Raw genomic sequence first — 16,528 nt, 5'->3', positions numbered from 1 at the left:
TTGGCAAACGCACGTGTTAACTGAAACTAACAACAGGCTGTCGTTTGTGCTTTGCCGAGCTATGGCGGCACATACGACGAATCAAGCGTATACGTTTGACAATATCCGTTTATAGCGAACACACACAACTTTTTTAAAAGTGCATTTGAGCTTGTATTTCACATTTGTACATGATGTTATAATTTGGTAACCAGAGAATGTAACTTTAAACACAAACAAAATGGGTATTTTAATAAAAATCTATTTCGTGTTTGTTTCATGTATGTATAGGGTTCCTGGGAACAATCAATTTTTTGTTTTAACCTATCATTTGTTTATTGTATTCAGAGTGTGAGAGTACATTCTACAGTGATCAATAGATCATTCTACATCTTATGAAGAGCAACAGTGTTGATAAAACATGATGGAGCCTGAGGTACAAGTTGCTAAAAGTAATGATGACTCAAAACATCGATGTGAGCTTGCCCTATCCCAGGAAGGACTAGGTGAGTACGTTACCTACATGTCGCAATTAGATAAGTGTTTATCTTCAAATAGGTTATTGTAGGGAGTAGCCTGAATCTGCAGCCATTTAACAGGTTTCTGATATATATCATAACTTATAATAACATTTCTTAATTATTAAAATGTAAAATATACTTTAATTTTCATATTTACAACATGAATAGATAATTCTATGTATTTAGTTTAAACACAGTATATATAACAGTGAAACCCATAAAGACAGGACCCTCTCTAAACTGAAATTCTCTCAAAACCTGACGTTTTACTGAGTCCCATGATATTTACACATCTTTTACCACTAAAGTTTACCTCTCTAAACTGAACACTGGACAAATAATTCAGTCCCAAACTCTTTATTTAGTGTAAATTGTACTTCTGAATACTTGACCTTCAGACTGTTAATTGGTAATCATTATGGCACCACTAATTCTTTCGTTTATTGTCACTTCACAGTCTTTGGCTAGATTACCTGACTGTGAACGTAGCTGGTGCAATATACATGTATGCATGTGCTCAGGTTAGTCATTAGATGTGTAATCACTGTTACATAAAGACTAGGTATGGTTGGCAAGCTATTAGATTGGATTGGATAACATATTTACGTGCCTATATCCAATTAAGGTTCAAGCATGTCTCTCCCGGGCACAACCTCTGACTTCACCAGTGATTGGGTCTGGGACAGAAAGGGGCAGAAATGGTCAGAATTTTGAAAATAGCAATTAGTCAGAAAGTTAGAATTAAAAAAAATTAAGAGTTATAAAGGAACACGCATGCCCTAGTTGTCAACCATTACGCCGTTGTTTTTCACTATTAAACCCATTTTCTCACAAATACAATTACACTTTACTTACATTTTATTATGTAGAATATACATTTCCATTCACCTGAAGTGTTTTTAGGTAATCCTGGTAATCCTGGTGTTTGTAATAACACAAAATGCATTTTAGTATTTCTTAAAAACGCATGCACGTCTGAGAAAAAACGTTGAGCAGACAAGGTCTAATCTATTTTTAGAGGGTACATGTATCTTCCCGTTTCAACGTCACAGACATTTGTATAACACGTGACCATTATCATTTTGGTTCGGTTTGTTTTCTTGTGCACGGTTTGCGTAATCAACATCCGATTTGTTGTCGTTTGCTTGTCGTTCATCTGTGAGGTTTTTCTTCACAGTTCATGAACATTTTCAGTAACAATAAAGTTCAGACAAGTAAGTGTCTCAATACAAAACGTTACAAACCCTTAAAACAAATAATTTTGCTAAGTCTTACGATATCTGGAGAGGGGATACAACCTTGGGGGGTGGGGGTGGGGGGCACAAGCTATATTGTTACCTTTATTTAAATATAGGACAAAAAAACCTTACATTTTTGTCCTGAGGAGGGGAAGTGCCTTTGGTTCCTACAGACTATACTACTACCGGGTACTACTATGACTATGACGACAACCACCACCACCAACACCAACACCAACAACAACAATAATAATAAACGGTGCATCTAATTGCTAATAACAATAGGCTAGCCACTAGTACCCGGTGCCAAATAGCAAATGTAGGCTAATTGTCGTTTATATATAAAATTTATTATTTGAAACACTGTAGTATAGTCAACATGGTCAGTGACGGACTATCATTGTCGTCTTATTCCATTTCAAGTATCATGATTGCTGCAGCAGCCACTTCCTCAATATAAGCACCCATGTTGGTAAAGTAACTTCCTGTTCCAAACTCATTTCTTTTGCTGTCCAGGACAGAAAAGTTGGAACATGCCCAGGAGTGGTCAAAGGAATGCACACCCCAAGTCTGTGTGCACTCTGGGAAATTTGTCGTGACATAGGCATTGATTCCCATGGTATTTATTGATATGAAACCTGCTTTTTCACTCTATTTTATAAAAAAAACATGATCTAAGTGTGTTAGTTTTGTAGATTAACCAAAATTAGAATTAATTTTCGCGGGCTGAAACTAGGGCGTGCGACTTTAAAGCCAAAAATAAAAAGAATTGACTGCTCGGCTGAATATTTATATAATTTGGAGCATTTTAGAAGGACAGTCTTGCTTGGTTTGCTTGAAGGATAAAAAAACAACAATGAATTTAATCCACTATCTTCCTATTGTTTGAATTTAATTTTGTTTTAAAACCGTTTATTTAGCAAAATCAAGAATAGACAAAAGTAATGTTGACTTTGCGATGTCAAAAAAATGTCAGTAGCGTTTCATTGCCATGTTGATTTTCAAAAGGGAAAGTGCAGCTAAACTTCACTGTATTAAAAAACATGTATTACTTCATGATAAAATAAAAATCATTAAAATTTTAAAAGTATATAAGCAAATGTTAAAATATCTCAAGTGAAAGGTTCTTTATTGGATATACATGTAGTATCTGTTGGATACATCTTCAATATATGAGCCGTCACAGTGAAAACCTACAACTTTGCATGATGTCAGAAATCGAGTTGACATGTTGTTTGCGTTGTTTGTTTTGAAGGATTTAAGAAGATGACATCTTCTTTACATGGAGATCAGTTTGAAATGAACATACATCTTTATGTACAATATTTTTTGGTTACTATTTTGTATTTTTTAGAAATAAAAGCCAAAGAACACTGGTCCTTGATCGTTAGCAATACTATCTGTACTTTGATACACATTTACAAAAATAGAGAGAAGTTCTATATATCAATATAATATGCAAGTATAAAAAAACCCATAAAAGATTTACGTACATGATTATATACACAACATAAAGTTCAGTAACTTTCCTAGAAGTTGTACAATATCCGTAAGTTAGACCAAACATCAAATTAGGATCGTATCGGGTTGCATGGGTCTACCACTCCGTTAGGACTACCTGTTCTGTGGACTACAATCAACACCACTGTTTCTGCTCCTATTTCTATTAATATAATCTAAATACTGACAACTAAATAATGTTTATTATTTCCTGCAAAACACATCTGTAACAACAGTATTTACTACATTTTTAGTTATTTATTTTACCATCGTTTGCAAACAAATTTACTAGAGATTAGCAACTTGCTGTTCCATGCTGAGGTATTATAGATCAATTCTCGAAAGGTTTCTGCACACACCAATTTTATTATTATTATTTGTGTGTTTGTGTGTGTGTGATAATTATTAAATTATTATAATATCTGTTCACTTTACTCACTTCACATCATTTGTATAGAAGGAGTTGGTTTTCTTACCTATACAGGTGTAGGTTTTAATTTAATTTACATAGGGTGGGGGGGGGGGTGGGGGGGCAAAGTGGCCACCTTGTGACTAGTGTACACCTACACATGACAAGTATATACATATACATTTGTAAGATGGGGATATAACTAGCTGTGGCAGCCCCCAGTGACTATAGGAACCTGAACAAGGTAATGTAAAATGAATGAATGTAAAAGTGGTTTCCTCAAATGTGACATCACATTTACCATGTTAGTTGTGATCCTCTACAAATTTTCCACTTTGTATAATTCTGGCAGTAAATGCAATTACTAGGTTTGTTATTTTGTTATGGAGATGAACAGTTAGTTGCAAATATAATTTTTACCTTTTAAAACATAATCAAACGCTTTTGGCAGGAAGCTGCCTTTTGCACACTTAGATAAATTCCTCTTAATCCACTTTATATGGATAAAAATTTAATACTGATGGTCATAATGCTCTAGTTATAAAAAAAATTCTCCTAAAATCACACAGGCATTTCATAAATATCAATTCTTTGCTTCAAAACTAGAAAAAATAAACATGCTTTATGGTGTCGGACGTTCATGGTGTCGAACATACACTATAACAGCACCACAGTAGCATGGCAACTGTTACATATTCTGTAATTGTTTTTATATTAATCAACCATATAAAATTAACATAGCATCTCAGTTAGTAACATTTTACAACCAGTTAACAGAAGTGGAGATTAAAAAATGTTATATTTTGGTGTCGGATGTACACTAGAGTAACATATGTAAATATACTCTTCAAAAAAAGAAACGCAAAAGGGTACAAATGGGTTATAACTCCGATTTTATGTTTCCTACCGGTTCATGCTTTGTGAATATAAGGTCATTGCATGTCCCAAACACATTCCCACGGTTACATTCGATAAAACGCAGCTACTGTACAATAAAGTTCCAAAATGTGAATATTCGCAAAAACGCAGCCACGTGCAAACCATGTCACCACTGCACGTGCGTTGTCTGCACGTGCAACATGAACACCGACAGTATAAAAGTGCAGGGTGTTCGCTTGCCTGGCCACTGTATCTGGCCGACAGTTGACAATCCAGGACATGCCACGTCTCAGTGAACCGCAGAGAAACAATGCCATCGGCCGACTAGACGCAGGCGAATCCAGAACGGCCGTTGCCAGGGCATTCCATGTGTCCCCAAGCACCATCTCCAGACTGTGGGACCGTTACCAGCAACATGGATCAACACGTGACCTCCCTAGATCCGGTCGACCACGGGTCACTACCCCCGGGCAGGACTGCTACATCCGGGTACGCCACCTTCGGGAACGATTGACTACTGCCACCTCCACAGCCGCAGCAATACCAGGTTTGCGCAGGATATCCGACCAGACCGTACGGAACCGCCTACGTGAGGTAGGAATTCGTGCCAGACGTCCAGTTCGAGGTGTCATCTTAACACCACAACACCGTTGACTCCGACTGCAGTGGTGCCAGATTCATCGACAATGGCCTCAACTGCGATGGAGACAGGTGTGGTTCAGTGACGAGTCCCGATTTCTGCTCCGACGTCATGATGGAAGATGTCGCGTGTATAGGCGTCGTGGTGAACGTTATGCGGCAAACTGCGTGCAGGAAGTGGACAGATTCGGCGGGGGTAGTGTCATGGTGTGGGCAGCCATCTCACACACTGGCAGAACTGACCTGGTCCACGTGCAGGGCAACCTGAATGCACAGGGCTACATTGACCAGATCCTCCGGCCACACATCGTTCCAGTTATGGCCAACGCCAACGCAGTGTTCCAACATGACAACGCCAGGCCTCACACAGCACGTCTCACAACGGCTTTTCCTACAGAACAACAACATTAATGTCCTTCCTTGGCCATCGATATCACCGGATTTGAACCCAATTGAGCATCTATGGGACGAGTTGGACCGACGCCTCCGACAGCGACAACCACAGCCCCAGACCCTGCCCGAGCTGGCAACAGCCTTGCAGGCCGAGTGGGCCACCATCCCCCGGGATGTCATCCGTACTCTGGTTGCTTCAATGGGCAGGCGGTGCCAGGCAGTTGTCAACACACGCGGAGGCCACACCCGGTATTGACTCCAGATGACCTTGACCTTGGTGGTGTGTCCTATCACTTACTCACAATGGACTAGAGTGAATTGTGAACAATCCTGCAACATTTGGTAATTATCGGACTCACCATTCAATAATTAAATCAATTCTCCAAATGTTACGACAATGTGGTTTTGCGTTTCTTCTTTTGAAGAGTATATTATGGATAAAGGTCTTCTTGAAATATAAATTTGTCTGTTATATATTTATGTATAAAAAAATATGCTGATAAATGTGTTAATTATAGAATGTTTTGTAAAATATTGCTGTATTCATGGTTGATGCATTAGTTGCATTACAGGTATAAGTGACTAAAACACATCTACTGAAAAAGGATCAACGTAATATTGGACACTATAGAGACAATAACCTTTCAAATATGATACCAAACTTGTCTCACTTGAACGAGTTTCTAAAAATGACCTATTGGATTACTTGACCACGGAATTGCCCATCTGTCACTAATTAGTATTACATTCATGTATGGGATCTGTGTGTATATATATATATATATATATATATAATGTTTTTTCTTTTTTTTTAAATCGGAATATATCGCTTTAAACAAAACCCCAAAACAAACAAATCAAAATATATAACTTAAAATACTGGATAAACAGAAAATTTAAAAAGTACCAATTTTAAATCAATTGCATGCATGATTTCATTAAAATTGGGCGGAAAGTAACCTAGAATAAGATAATAATGTTGAAATTTCATTTTGACGTCATCTACTTTGATGTTGAAAAAGTAATGTCATTAATGCTGTATTTTTACAAGATATAATTAAGATAGAGCCCAAATACCTGAGATTTAGTTTTTTAAGGTTATTACCTGTTATTTACCCCCCCCCCCCCCTCCCACCCCCCCCCCCCCCCCCCCCCCCCCCCAAAACGTTGTAGGTTTTCCCATGTGACAGCTCATATATGAATAGGACACTTCAGCAGAAAAAAAAGCTTTTTTTTCAAATTAGTGCTGGGGTGTTGTTCTATCTGACCGGTCTCGGTGGCATCGTGGTTATATAGGCCATCAGTCTACAGGCTGGTACATGTAGGTACTGGGTTCGGATCCCAGTCGAGGCATGGGATTTTTAATCCAGATACCGACTCCAAACCCTGAGTGAGTGCTCCACAAGGCTCAATGGGTAGGTGTAAACCACTTGCACCGACCAGTGATCCATAACTGGTTCAACAAAGGCCATATGGTTTGTGCTATCCTGCCTGTGGGAAGTGCAAATAAAAGATCCCTTGCTGCCTGTTGTAAAATAGTAGCCTATGTGGCGACAGCGGGTTTCCTCTACAAAAACAGTGTCAGAATGAAAAATCAATGTGCTCTAGTGGCGTCGTTAAATAAAACAAACTTTACTTTTTTTTTACTGTTCTATCTATTCTATTGTATCAAATTAATGCAAACCCCTGAAAACTAGACACCTCTGAAAACTGGATAAGTTAACTTACCTTTTAATAATAATCGGTTTTGGGATTGGCCAACAAGCTAATGTTTACCGGGTATATTAAATTAAGGCCTCTCAGCATTTCACAATAAAATACATGTACTTCTTAATTAATTATACAGTTACTGTGGCATAAAGATGGTATGTAGTTTAATAATTAGAAGATTCTTAAAATTAAAAGAGAAAAGAAAGGAAAGAGAGGTGCAAAAGAAGGAATGGCTATCACGATTTATTGGTCTGTATACATATTACAAAACCATAGTTAATTTACCTAGAAATGTTTGCTACTAATTATGCTAATGTTCTGTGTATTTGATGTTTTCATAGCGTTCAACCTGTAAATGCTTCAAGTCATGAGATTCACTGTAAAGCTGGGATCCAAGGGCTGCATGTACCTTGTCAGATACAGGGCGATGCCCTGCTAGTGGTTTGCATGGAAGGGACCCCCCCCCCCCCCCCCCCCCCCCCCCGCGCCAAAAAAACCCAAACAAACAAACAACAACAACAAAAAAACACACAAAAAACAACAAAAAAACATCAACATGTTTTACTGTTTACTATGTTATTTTATGGTTTCTGATTGCAATAGGTTTCATACATGTAACATGATGTGTAATATATCAACATTTGCTAAATGTTTTGATACATTAATTTAGATACATACATGTATATATGGGTTTTGTTTTTCTTTTTTTCCCCCAGATGATGAAGGCCATGTGCATTTTTCTGTAGACCAGGTGATTGCCCATGAATCAGAGATTCTTACTCATTACGCAGGGGAAGACATTATTCATGTTCATCTGGGCTTCTTGCAGTTTAAGCATTGTTATGAAGTAACATTTTGCATAAAGGATAATTTATATGAGGACATAGAATGTGACCCACTTCAGAATCTTCATGTTAAAATGGAAAAATACCAACCTACAGAAGATGGTAAGTTTTTTTTAAAAAGCACCAAATATTTTAAACCTGATAAACGTGATATTATAGATTTAAGATTTTATTAAGAAATGACCTTAATTATTTTTTGGTTCCTGCAAGTATGAACTGAAAAAACTATTTGCACACACTATGGCTCTGCATAGCGGGTCATATAACAGTGTGCCCATTGTTTTTTCAAGACATTTTAACCAAGGCTGTGGTATGTACCGTCCTGTCTGTAGGATGCTGCATATAAAAGATCCTTTGCTGCTAATAAAAGAGTAGCCTTGGCATGGTGGCTTAGGTTTTCCTCTCATTATCTGTGTAGTCTGTGACCATATGTCCAACACCATATAACTAATTAAAAACATGTTGAGTGCATTGTTAAATGCAATAAATTGTTCCTATGTACAGAGTTGGAACCATACATGTATTTCATGATTTGGATTAGGTCTGTAGACAGATAGCCTGACAGTGACTTATGGCTGTATATAATATAACCTCACCACTCTTCAACATATAATTATTTTGTAATCCGTCTAATGTAGAGATACAGTATTGAATATGCTAATGGCAGATTGATAATCATCCTGTATGTTACAGCTTCACTTTAAAATGTTATAAATAGTAATATTTTATTACTGTTGCATGCAGGCCACTGAGAATTGAATATTTGCATAAACCATTTATTGATTATGCAAAACTAAATTCAGGTAACCTATTTTCTTTTTGTGTAACCCACTATGTTCATGTAAATATGTCCTACATTTAATATGTGAATGGAAAATAGGTTACACTAAATTAAATTTGTGTGAATGATGCACGAACAAACCGATCATTCTTAAAATGTTCAGAGGCCTGCACTTTTTTAAATACATTTCTTTCTATGGGTGCAGCACCTTTATGGTTTTCCTGGGGAAATGGTTCAATGTATTTATCTCTTCAGTTGAGAAGCATGCAGTCTGAAAGTTTTGTTGTTGATTGTAGGTGAAGGTCATCAGCTAACAATATTATTCAATGCTCACAAGGAAAAGTTGATGGAAGAAACACTAAGAATACTCGACAAGAAGGATTCTGGTAAATCACTCACACTTGTATTTCACGCCCGAGTTTTAGGTGAGTAAACTTATAAAAATCAATACTTGAGGTTTTAAGCTGTTATTTACTAAGTGACCATATAGAGGGGATGATTTTCCGTTTCAGATTTTGCCACATTCCCTTTCAGATTTTTGCAAATTCCGGGTTTTTTTCTCCATTTTTGTGTGTTCAATTAGTGTCATGTTGTATTATTATAAACTTTATCCATTTATGTTTTATTGTTCCAGCTCTTGAGCTGGTTTGCTACTGCTATTTTTTTAAATACCTGGAAACATTTTTGTTGAAACAAACTTACAAAAACAAGAAGTTAAGTAACATTTACTTGCCACTAATAAAGACAAAAATGTGATGTACCATATTTTCTGGCCTATTACATGCACTGGTGTATAAACTGCACCACTTGGTTTTAGACAAAGGTCCGACCTTCGTCCATACATAAACTGCACTGTTAAATAAGTTGCAGTTAAAACAAAGCCACAAACTTAATTACTGTTAATTACTATTTAATAATAATAAAGAGATCCATTCCCCCTTAAATTCAAAAAATAAATAATTGTTGATTGTGTGGCTTTCAGTTTCATTTCATCTAATGGATTATGGGTACATGTAAGTTTCATAAACAAAACACACCATTGACAAACCCCGCTATTTTGACGAAAATATGAACAATAACTTGGTAATACCTTGTTCGTAATCTTACATTACTTGCCAAAAAATATATACAGTGGACTCTGTCTAAACCGGACTCACTTCGTACCGTTGAAATAGTCCGGTTTACATAGAGGACCGGTTTAGACAGAGTTCATCCAGTTATGGTTCTTGAATGCTCGACAACTCGCGATCAACAATGACATTTGAACCCATGGATCGTTGGGAAACACAGTCATACAAGCCAGACTTGCAATCAATTATTTTACAGACATAAAAAATATACCTAAAGGGACATTCCTGAGGTTGCTGCAATTTTTAAGATGTTATCCACTAACAGAGACTTTTTAACGATTGTAATTACATATCAAATATATTTTTCTCTATAAAATATTAGTGGCTGCATATTAAACGTGTTTCTGGTCATTGTAATATTTGTACTAGGTTAAATTTAATTTAATTTCCTAAAACATCATTTATTCGTACGTACGGAATTATTTGAATACAAAATCCAGATCTAACGGCCTACCGCAATAAGAGTAAACTTCACACGAGTGTGATTACATTTTGTATTTATCTTGCAATGGCGTCCTGATTATTTGGCAAGTGACGATCTTTGTTCAACTAATTAAGCAGCCCATCGTTCAGTCAAATCCCAATCCTGTGTAGACAGAAGTAAATAATGTATGAACGGTTCTTTGCGTTCTTGATTTTTGATCCAGAGTCCGGAGTGGACAGAATACGGATTAGGCAGAGATTTATACCTAAGAGATAAACGGTAGCTGGACGGGGCTTTAGAAATGGACCGGTTTACGCGGAGATCCGGATTACACAGAATCCGGTTTAGACAGAGTCCACTGTATACATATAAATAATAAATAAATAAATACATGATAAAATTTTATTTGTTCCAGTATGATTACAAAGCATGAGCCTAGAATAAACCGGTAAGAAAAAAAGTAAAATGCTATTTTTGTGTGCAATTTTAAAAACAGTCGGTTCAGAAATAAATAACTTGTAATAAATTCCACAGCATGAAGAAAGTCGTTCCTTGTGGGACGGACTATAAATGTGAAATACTTCCATACAGATTAACAAATATGCCTGATGTTTTATGAAATTACGTTTTCCAACGAAAGTGTCGTGTAAATCGGCTATGCTTACAAATCGTAACAAGTATTATTAAAAAATACCGAAATTGAACGTACTAGAAATCTTATTATATAATCAACATTCTAAAATTGTATTAGTACATTTTTATTTTTATATTTCAAGTTAAATTTCACTGTGTAAAGTGACACGGGTAAACAGTCACATGTTTTGTTGCAAGCTTACGGCAGTTAAGCGTAACTTCCGAGAATGAACGGTTCTGAAAGTGTCCAGGCATACACCACGTGTGCTCCACGAAAGTTGGCAAACAAAAACACAATGCATATATTATCAATATTGAATCTTAAAACTACCAAAAAGATTTATAATGGTGCTTGAACCAGAAAACGTTTGAAAGTTATTTTTTTTTAAAATTGCAAATTCTGTTTCAGTTACTAAATTCCACGATTCTGTCTGTTTTTTCCATGATCGCAGAAAATCATCCCCTCTACCTTAGGGAAGGTTGAAAGGGAGTAGCCGGTACACTAATCCAGGATTAAAGGGACATTCCTGAGTTTGCTGCATTGTAAGATGTTTCCGAGTAATAAAATATTTCTACGATTAAACTTACATATTAAATATATATTCTTGTTTAGAATATCAGTGTCTGTATATTCAATGTGTTTCTGGTCATCTTAATATTTGTAAAAAGCCCAAACTGGATTATGTCTTAGGAAATAAAAAAGAAATTTAACCTAGTACAAATATTAGAGCGATCAGAAACACGTTTAATATACAGCCACTAATATTGTATGCAGAAAAATATATTTGATTTGTAATTACAATCGTTAAAAAGTTTCTGTTAGTCGATAACATCTTAAAAATTGCAGCAAACTCAGGAATGTCCCTTTAATAATGTTCAAACTGGGATTACAAATACATGTACGGTATCCAAGTACATGTATACTATGAAATTGATTAATTATCTAACCGTATACATGTACATGTAAGTACAGTCCCGCGTATTGGAAAATGCTAATAAATTCTCTCTCTCTCTCTCTCTCTCTCTCTCTCTCTCTCTCTCTCTCTCCTTTCATTTTTCTTGTTTTTAGTGCCTTTGACATTTTATTAATGTCATGCTTGCTACAACACTGACCTAAGGCCTCCAAGTAAAAATGTGTGTGACATGTATATACACCAAATGTGCTGTAGTGTTAATTATTGTTCAGTCCCTCCTGAATTATGCAATTCCGCGGACGAAGAAAAATTTGCACCATCGTGCAGAATAGTTCTTCGTCCGCGGAAATCACTTTTCATGCAGAATTCATAATTTTAGGCCATGGAATTTGTCTTAAACACCGCAAAATGTTTGATGTTTCTGAATTGTAACATTAAACATGGAATTTTAATAGTGTTTACTTTCCATGCAGTAATAAATAGAAACATAAATCATTTGTTTCTTTTCTTTTAAGTTATCACAGGCTGGACTGGTAACCATCTCACAGTTACTAGTCTGCGGAAAAGCCCCTTTTTTCCTGGTCTGGGACCGATTCTCGATCTCTGAGACTGAAATTATTTTTTAAAAACACACATTTGCCGGTCCCACTTTTGTCATTCTTGTCGGTCTGAAGCACCTGTCCATTTCTATTATTGGAACAAATTCCTATCGGTCAAGTGGACCGGCCAGCCCAGACATCAGTATCTCGTGCATGATTTAAAATAATAAATAAATAGTGGTCAATATGGCTGGTGTTTCAGACGTTTGTGATTTTAAAGTCTGCCTAAGTATATCGCCAGTCACTGAAGTCGGACCTACAGTGCTCAGTAGTGTCAATCGACTGCCACTAGGCTAGACATTTGTCAAAGTCGCTGAGTCGGTCAAGAGATTACACATACATTAACGATAGCACCATTCTTGGTTTAGAGAGCCATCAAGGTATTGCACTCCAATTAAAACAAAGGACCCGGAATTTGCAACTGGTTACAATCAACACCTGTCAACACCTGTGTACGGAGCTCTGTCGGGTCGAGTGTCCTAGTCCGAAGCAAGAGGCTTTTGTGCAATACAAACTGCTTAAAATAGCATAAAATATAATGAAATAATCTATAAATGTATTTATTGTTGACTGTTCAATGTAGTGTATCCAATAATTATAAAGGATTTTAAAATTAACAAAAGGTTTCCACCTTATTTTTTTAACAAGTGGGAGTAAGCAGAACAGCTACATGTACTGTTATCTCAAGAGCCAGTAGAGGTCAAATTTCATCCAATCAGTGATGACGTTATTACTCTCTTTGTCTAAACATGTGCTAGCTCAGGCTGTCAAACGCTTCATTTGTTACGGTGCCATCTTTTATTAATTTTCAAGATACAGTACTGAATACTCGTACTTTTTATACATATACTTTTTTATATTATTTATTCTATTATGTAAAATATATACAATTTGTGGGGGTTTTCACTGATCATACCCTCGCGTACCGAGTTTTCGTGGCATTAGCGAAGAATTGGTTACTATATTAAACAAAGCTAACATACAGCTAACGCTTTATGCTTATGCTTATGCTTTGCTACATAAAATCAATTCATCCCCGATGGAAATTGCCGACACAAGATCACCGTCGAGGCCTCTGGAAAACCCGTCTGCATAATGACGTACATATCAATTCGGGGTATACGTCATTCAGTCAGTCTATGGCAGGCCAGTGGTGGCAACCAGTTTCTGTTGTCGCGAACGTAAAGTGGGAATTTCCGTAAAGAATCGAAGCACAAAATATGTTAGTCATTGTTATAATATAACTTATATTTAACATGTATCCAAACACACAAACGTCCAACGTAAATGTAACATATTTACAGGTCTGGTTTCTTCACAGCTGCTCGAAGATACATGTATGTTTATTCTTCCTGCCCGTGTGGCAGAAAAACACGTCATGTCGTCGTAGACATCGTACATTACAGCAGTACTTTAAATGAACCCAGTGATTACAGTTTTGGAACATGCACTGTCCCCTCAGAGTAAATACCAGTGAAGTGCATCTTTTTAATTCAACTGGTTGAAAAAGCCCACAAACACAACACTTTTCTTCGTCATCTTCAGTTTCCGATTCCGAGAAGTTGTCACTTGATATCAGCCCGTTGTCAACTCCTGAGGGCCCTGGCTGCGGTGAATTAGATTTTTTGATTGGTACTACAGCTTTTGTTTTTCTTGAAGAAACAACTTTGGGTTTTTTAGAGGAAAAGACATATTCATACAGTTGGGATGATACATCTGGCTCTGTAATTGGTTTTCCACCAACAACCTTGTGAACTGAACGCCTGGGTTTAGACTGATTGGGTTTATTGTAGTGTACAACTGGCAGGCGACTTGAAAAGAAATTGTCAACAGTGTTTCTGTCTTGTGGTTGAGAAATATCGGCATTGTTACTAGCAAACATAAATCGTCTGCTTTTTCGTGATTTTTAAATAAATCTGTAACATTTGAACATCTAGTTTTAATTTTAAGTGTTATTTTTCAGTTTTATATGTTGCAGAATTTGCTGCAGAATTCATCAAATTTTACCGCAGAATGTCAAATATTAGGTTGTACATGTATTTAAAAGTTGTAAAATTAGTTATTGACTATTGGATGTCAAACATTTGGTAATTCTGACACAGTGATCTGAGGAAACCCACTACCCAGTACATTTTTCCTAATGCAGCAAGGGATCTTTTATATGCACTTTCCCACAGACAGGAAAAGCATATATTACGTTTTTACCAGTTGTGGTGCACTGGTTAGAACGAGAAAAACCTAATCAGTTGAATGGATCAACAGAGGTGGTTCGATCTTGTGATGTGAGCACTCAACCAACTGTGCTAAATTCCACCCCAATTAGTTATTAAGACCTATTTTCATCCAGCTCGGGAAGTGTGACCCATTTCAAATGTCATGCTGCTGACAGCATATTTTTGCATGGCTATGCAGGATAAGGTAGTTTTCTGTGATTGGGCTGATCAATTGGTATGATTTGGCTGACACAGTATTAGTCAGGACTTCTCGGCTAGTTCTTGGAGGAGATTGCTGAATATAAACACTGTCGTTTGTTTTGCTTGGCAAGATATTAAATTGTGAACAATATCTAACCAGATGACTCCTGAGGTTTTTGGCATCCTCCTAATCAGAATCTCAAAGTCAATAAATTATTGAACAAGCATCACAGCATGGAATTGAATTACATGAATATGATTTCTCACAGGATATAACTAAACAAAGTGGTTGAGCATTAAAAGCAATTATCTCGCCTTCATGTAAAATTCTTTAATCTCATTGGTTGTTTGCCGTTGGACAAATCCCTTATACCCCTGTGGGCGGAGCCAAATTCTCTTATACCCCGTCTGTAATTTCCAACAGTTTCCAGCCACCCCAGTTAATGCTAAAGCAATAATTAGATTATAAATAACATTGATAATCAATCAAGTATACATAATTAATTTTATTTTTACTATAAAATACACTATTTCAATACTTTTAAAAGCTGCAATGTTGAACTCGGCCACCTAATTACGGTCGTGGTGTTATTGTATTAATGCGCGATTAGCAACAGTTCTGTGGGGGGTTTTGGGGTTGTTTTTTTACTACATACATTTCTGATAAAAAAAATGTGTTTTTTTATTTATTTTTATTAATATCTGTTTCAGACAATTTCGTATTACAAACATTTGAAGTTAAAAACTCGTTTATCGATGGAACTATTTTTCGTCACTGGCAAATGGTTTCGTTCGCGTCCGCGTGGTATAGCTCCGTTAATAAATTGTTAACAATTATTGTCTGGTGTTATTTTGATTATTTGGCTATATGGTTTAACATGTCAGCAAGATAAATTTGTTGTAGAAGCATCTCTCGGGGTATATGGCTTTTTATGTACCCTCTGTGTGCTCTTTTACCCCCTCGCCTTCGGCTCGGCTCGGCTCGGGGTAAAAGAACACACAGAGGGTACATAAAAAGCCATATACCCCTCGTGATGCTTCTACAACTTATATTATTGGTAGAGCTTGTAATTGTTTGTTAATCTGTCTGATTATTTGAACTAACCTGAAAACTAGCTATGCATGGTGCTACAGAGCTGTAGGCATTGCCAGGCTTTGTAAATATAAAAGACTTTGGTGCAAAAGTGTTGGTCATTCTATTCTAGAAAGGTAGTCGAGGACAGTAAAGTAAAGTTTGTTTTATTTAACGCCGCCGCTAGAGCACATTGATTTTTAATCTTATCATCGGCTATTGGACGTCAAACATATGGTCATTCTGACACTGTTTTTAGAGGAAACCCGCTGTCGCCACATAGGCTACTCTTTTTACGACAGGCAGCAAGGGGTTCTTTTATTTGCGCTTCCCACAGGCAGGATAGCACAAACCATGGCCTTTGTTGAACCAGTTATGGATCACTGGTCGGTGCAAGTGGTTTACACCTACCCATTGAGCCTTGCGGAGCACTCACTCAGGGTTTGGA

General features: G+C 36.7%; 1 protein-coding gene across 3 annotated transcripts in view; it reads left to right on the top strand.

The window, feature by feature from the left end:
- The window catches only part of LOC121383202, a 62,846-nt gene that overhangs the window by 12,360 nt on the left and 33,958 nt on the right, over positions 1-16,528 (top strand). For 2 of the 3 annotated variants that reach the window (XM_041513075.1, XM_041513074.1), the window contains exons 2-4: positions 328-485; positions 7,985-8,215; positions 9,191-9,319. In XM_041513075.1, the coding sequence (XP_041369009.1) occupies positions 401-485; positions 7,985-8,215; positions 9,191-9,319 (445 nt within the window). In that variant the 5' untranslated portion in view covers positions 328-400. Of the gene's footprint in view, positions 1-327; positions 486-7,984; positions 8,216-9,190; positions 9,320-13,898; positions 14,616-16,528 lie in introns of those variants that run through there. The other variant, XM_041513076.1, reaches the window with a different exon arrangement.

The sequence above is a fragment of the Gigantopelta aegis genome, chromosome 10 (assembly GCF_016097555.1).
Source record: "Gigantopelta aegis isolate Gae_Host chromosome 10, Gae_host_genome, whole genome shotgun sequence".
NCBI lineage: Eukaryota > Metazoa > Mollusca > Gastropoda > Neomphalida > Peltospiridae > Gigantopelta > Gigantopelta aegis.
This window is presented reverse-complemented; position numbering and strand designations above follow the sequence as displayed.